Source organism: Ambystoma mexicanum, chromosome 1p (genome assembly GCF_040938575.1).
Source record: "Ambystoma mexicanum isolate Mex_15411 chromosome 1p, UKY_AmexF1_1, whole genome shotgun sequence".
NCBI classification, from domain to species: domain Eukaryota; kingdom Metazoa; phylum Chordata; class Amphibia; order Caudata; family Ambystomatidae; genus Ambystoma; species Ambystoma mexicanum.
Genome location: NC_090921.1, coordinates 1,375,201,567 through 1,375,207,566, shown reverse-complemented (window position 1 = coordinate 1,375,207,566; position 6,000 = coordinate 1,375,201,567). Strand labels below are relative to the sequence as shown.

Here is a 6,000-nt window from a genome sequence, read left to right as displayed (position 1 = left end):
CCGAGGTGTGCATGTGCTGCCGGGTGCCCCCGGCACTGTAGCATACATGCCAACCCTCCCGATTTAGGCGGGAGACTCACGATTCTTCAGTTAAAAATAATGCTATTTTTAACTGTCTCCCTCCTAAAATCATTATAACCCCAAAGCAGTTTTATGGGAAAACTGCATTCTCCCGCTTTCTGTTGTGAAATCTCCCTCTCAGGGGCTCCACAGTGTTGGCATGTCTGCTGTAAGAATATCTGGTGATCCAGATATCAGAGGGTGCCTCCTGTGGTCTGCTCCACTGCATGTCTGCAGCCTGTCCTGTGTGATCCCAATAATTGTGCATACTTGCCAACCCTACTGATTTAGGCAGTAGGCTGCTGCTTTTTAAGCAGTCCCACCGCCTAGAGAATTGGGTGACAGATCTTACTACTTTTTACAGTGGCAGGTAATTTATGTGACGCTAAGGCAATGAATCTGTATGTGCGGTGGGCATTGAGTGATGGGCTTAGATCAATCCACTGACCTGACAGCTACATGACTCTGCCCTGCACTCTTGCCGGGACATACCCTAGGTGAACCCCGAGTGAAGGCAAGTGGCAGAGCGTACTACCATCACACAACATCTGCCTGTCAGAATGAGGAGGGTATCAGTCCCCATGTTGTCACAGCTCTCAACTCACACGCTTTTGGCGGGTGTCACACGCCTTGGAAACGGCTGACTCACCCGCCATACCTCCTGCACGGCCATTCGTTTCAATGGGCTCTCACCCGCCAAAAACAAAATCGGGTGTTTTCACCCACCTTTGTGACTCAAATGGTTGAGAGCTATGTGTTGTTCAGTGTTCAACCTGCACTGCAGGAATAAATATGTACTGCCCAGGCTGCTGCTACAGAGCAGTGGCGAACGTTGCCTACCAGCTCTGTGTGATTATTTTCTGTGATCATGTTAGGTAATTGAATTTGAATTTGGTGTTAACTTACGATTCACAATTATATATTTTAAACATTTGAGCATATTTCCATGTTGTGCTGGTTGATGGGTTGTGCATTTTAGAATGCTCCAGTGGTGCTGACAATGTATGTTTTGTAATTTCCTGTGATGTCATTGTTATGCTAACTATTACTTTTGAAACTTGAAAAATCCTACATCTTTTTGGTCACAGAATGTTGGCAAGTACGATTGTGTCCCGCTCTGGTGCCCCTGCAGCGGGACATTACAAAGACTAAATCGAGCCTCCAGATCTTGACAACGAATCCCATTTGCAACAGATACAGGTATGCAGTCTGTTAGTTATGCTGCACAGACGTGTTGAAACAATGCTGGTGCATACCCTATATGTCCAGTTCAACAGTCTCAATATTAATATTCCAATGTCAACGGATTAAATATCTTTTTCAAACACCACTTTTGGGATGTAGCTCCATGATTGTTATGGTATCATAGGAACAGCTGGTAGACCATTTCGACTTCGTTACTAGTCATAGCGGCAGGATAAAAGAGCAATTTTGCAAATAACCGTGGTACTGTTGGCCATGTATAATTATTGAGAATATCAAAAATACATAACTATAAAATGTGTACGTTTCACATAGAAAAGAATTGTTAATTACTTCTATGAGGATTGTGCACGAACTCAGAGGAAATCTCTTGTATTTGACAATGTCTGCCCTAAATCGGATTGACTAAAACACCATTCCAAGATGGCCGCTATATTTGTGTATTATCAATGGTACCTCGGTTGCTTTCTGTTTCACAGACTTTGACAGCTTTCTCAGACGGTATATTTTGACCTTCTTCTCTTTCCATACTTTACCTGCACTTTGTACCTCTTGTGACAGTCACAGTTATTATACTTCTGCGGTACCTAAGACTGCTCCAGTTTGTCGCCATAACTTCGAAGATACTTGCTCTCCTGGTACTACAAGGAGCTTTCGGATTCTGGGGTTCCAGTAATTAGTGCCGACAATTTGTATAGCTCTCTTGGATGCTCTGGAACTATACACCGGCATTTGGGTGACTGGCGTTATTGATCGTGAGGCTCTGCTCTGCGCGTGCTTTGGTATTTTACAGTTCAGAAACTTCCAGGCTGTCGCTGCATTTGCATAGGGGATACATGCAATATTCTCATTGTAAACGGCGCTGTTTCTGACAGATAGGCTACAAGACTCCAGGCATGCATGGCATCATTACTAAAAGCTTAAGGGCTCTTAAGTGCATAGGCGTCTAGCCACAAGAGCTGCAATACAGGCTCTGCAATATTAGCATCAAAGGGTGTGCACCAGCTGTCCATTGATAATGTTGCTGTCATTGGGATAAACGCCAATGCTCTGGTTGTCCAGTCACAGAAGTTGCAGGCTACTGTGCCGTCTTTATGTTAAAGTTTGGGACATTGATTGTATTGCCACTATTTGGAGTAGGAAGCTTAACGGGTTTCCTCCTGAGTGTATAATTTGGAACTCTTGTCTGGTGTATTAAGGACTATTGGGCTTTCACAGCTGTGTTGTTAGTAGTCTTTACACAGTTATTGGCATTGGGACAGGAGTCCTCATTATAATAATTCTCTAGCATGGCCCCTGGTAACGGTGCTGCTATCCAGATTCCAAGCCGTCTACCCCTCCTACTGAGTCATGAGGGGGTACTGCTGCCTGGCTCTACTATGCGGACTAGTGCTCACACACCACGAAACCTACAGTTGGTGAGGAACCGTCTTTTAAAGGGCACTTCCCTGCGCAGCACCATCATCGGGGTGATCCCAGGCCGTGAGCCTGAAGGAGAGGGAGAGGAGCTGCCCCCATTGCACAGGTAATGAATGACCCATTCTCTCTCTCAATATTATACTGGAAACTAGTGTATGGTGTGAACAACTCAGGGTTTAGCACTTTCCATGCACAATGAACTTACAAAATCATTTTCTTCCGCCTACTGCAATGTTGACTCGCTCCCTATCCAATCAAGCCAACGACTGCTCTTATCAAACTGATTCCACGTTACCTACTAACAACTGGAAATCCTGCATGAGATTATTTGTTAAAATGGATTACTGTGTGCGGCCATGTATCATAAGGAATTAAATACCCCCCTCATATAACTAAAAAGGACATTGTAAGTCACCTTGGAGTTTTGGGACCTTATAAAGAAACTCTGTCTACGGCCTCTTTCCTCGATTTGCTCAAAGAACTCAACCGTGAGTAGCAATATCATTATAACGCTAGGGATGGGTTCTTTATACCATGTATAATTAAATAGTAGCATTTATAAGTGGAGTTTGCTGCCGCAGGATTTTAGCTTTAATAATTGGCACACTACAAACTTAATTTCTCCAAAGCATGTAACCCTAAGTGGGCAAATCCTGAATCTATTTCACTAAATAAGCTAACAGTGTAAAAAAGCTTAAGTCTGAGAATATGATTAAATTGAGGTTTGGCACATATTTGATTTTGAAAAACGTATAATGCGCACCTGACGGACTACACCGCATCTGGGTGCAGATTGGACTAACAAATGTTATAAACTTTATTTATTCTTACAAAATTGCAGCATTTATTCGATTCAGCATGCGCTTTCTCAATCCTTAAAAAGGAGCTTGAGGATATGGTTTAAAAATACCAGGGACATTTAAAACAATTGTGTATGCATTTAAGGATACTTGTAAGGCACATCAATCCAGGAAAATCTACAGCCCAACCATTGAATCTGTTACATGGTTAATACGTTAAGGTTCTTGTCCACTAGAGCTTTTTGCCAGAGCTACCTAATTTTAGTAAATAGTCATAACCCATTTATAATACAGGGATTTCTAAACATAGCTCTCTTCAGTTGAACTTCCTAATGAACCCCTTCACCCATACAAGTACGCTCTGATTACTAATGTCTTCCCAAAAAATAAATATGTTCCTGACTTTAATTTCACAGGTTTAAAGGGTTCACCATCTATACGTTTTCATAGTTTTTAATCAAATTCTTGTATCTTGTTAAATATATGTTGTATGTGGTCATAGTTTACATTGACTAATTCTGTGCAATTTAACCCTTTTTATATCACCGTTTCTTTACTGTCCATAAGGAAAAGTAAAATGTTATGTGCTGTTTTGAGATCTTTATCTACATACATCTTGACAGCTCCGTTGATGGTTTCAGGCAAGGAGCAACGTTTGTAACATTTCGAAATTGGGTTCCCAAATGGTTTATGCTGTGCTCCCTCTTTTTTTTTTTTTTTAAAAAGAATGTTTTTATTAGCATTTTGATAAGCATCATAATAGGTAAACAATCCCACTGCCCTCCCACTCCACCTCCTCCCATATCCTGTGCTCCTCTTGGCAATATCATTTTTTGGGCCATCTGCACTGAAAATGCTATAACTACTTACATTTTCTATTTAAAAATGGCCATGCTAATTTTCTAAAAGACGCACCATAAATATATCCTGGTCCCCCGTAGCAGGGCCAGCCGCACAGTTTGAAGACAACTGTTCTATATGGAGGCCTTAAATTGAAAGGGATGAGCTGGTTCCTTGGAGATTGGTGTTTGAACTATGTTTGCGGTTAACAGCACTAAGTCTGATTTGTGGAATTAACCATGGCTTCTTAACCACACCATTTGAAAAGTCACAACCCCAAACTTTAGTCCATCCAGGTTATCTTCATGGTTCTATGCGGTTCTTGGAGACTTGGAAGACTTTCAAAGATGTGATAATTGTGGGTTTGTGGACATTCACAGAGATAAGTGTGAGGAACTCATGGTGGCAACAAGTAAGACAGACAAAAGTGATCACAGTTCAAGGGTGTTTATTAAACTATGAATTCTGTAAGGGAGCGAGCAAGGGAAGGCAGAGGAGAAAAGGAGGGTATTGAGCTGCTTCCAGAACTTTAGGTGGTCTGGCTCAGGTCTTGAGGGGCAGAGAGGCTGTTCCAGAGAGAGGTACCTGCAGAGGAGATAGATCTAGCCCCCACTCTCTGCCTGGAGAAGCGTGTGACCCTCACAGAGTTAGCTAAGCAAAGGGCTCTAGAAGGAAGGTATTTCAGAAGTGAGAGTTGGATGTAGTGTGGGCCCCAGCCCCAGAAAGCCTTATGGACGATGCAGAGGGTCATGAAATTGATCCTTTCCGCCACCTCGAGCCAGTGCTCTGGAGACAGTGAGCTTCTGGGGGAAGGTTCTGGGGGAAGGTGAGGAAATGTAGAATACCTCTGAGGAGGTGTAGCTGGAAGTGGCCCTTTTTTGGCAAGGTCTGTGATGTGAGGAGAGAGTAGAATTGAAGATGACGCCAAGGTTTTTTGCCTTACAGGAAGGCACAGTTGGAGGGCCCAAAGAGGGCGGACAGAGTGAGATAAGGAAAGCAGGAGTAGGGTCCCGATGAGAAGAATCTCTGTCTTTACTGGCATTAAGGCAAAGTTTGTTGGAGGCGCACCAATCCTGAATCGCGGATAGACAGACAGGAATGAGCGAGGGAGGAGAGGAGGCTGAGGAAAACCTGAAAGTGAGCCGTGTCATTTTATTTTTTATTTTAATTGGTTATTTATAACACCGTTAATACCCAGAGGTTTCTAAGGGCAGACCCGGGATCGAACCTGTGTTGCTCCACGTCGTCTTGCTTCCAAGGCGAGCGCCTTGCCCCTGCGCTATCCTCCCAAGACACTGGCATAACACTGAAAGTTAGAAGAGAAGTTGGGGATCAGGTGGGCCAAAGGGGCCAGCTAAACATTGAGAAGCCAGGGTGAGAGGATAGAGCCCTGGGGGAAACCACAAGTGGTGGAGAGAAAGGACCCACGTTGGACATGGGAGGGATAGTCCAGGAAGAAGGAGGTCAGCCACGCCAGGGTCTGATCCGCGATGCCCAGATTCACATGCAGTCAGTTCGTCAGGGTGGGTTGATTGACTGTGTCAAAAGCTAGGAAAGGTCAAGGAGGATGAGGACTGAGGGAGAGCTGGAGTCGAGATTGGAGAGAATATCTTCACAGGTGTTCAAGAGAGCAGTTTGTGTGCCTCTGGCTGCTTTGAAGCCAGATTTATGGTCATGG

At 43.8% G+C, this 6,000-nt stretch overlaps 1 protein-coding gene across 1 annotated transcript in view; it reads left to right on the top strand.

Annotated features, from left to right (window-relative positions):
• The first annotated feature begins 1,766 nt into the window (after window positions 1-1,766).
• Window positions 1,767-6,000, top strand: part of LONP2 (lon peptidase 2, peroxisomal) — a 1,695,025-nt gene continuing 1,690,791 nt past the window's right edge. Inside the window, exon 1 of the mRNA XM_069607050.1 lies at window positions 1,767-2,788. Coding sequence (XP_069463151.1) covers window positions 2,553-2,788 — 236 coding nt within the window. The 5' untranslated portion in view covers window positions 1,767-2,552. The remainder of the gene's footprint in view (window positions 2,789-6,000) is intronic.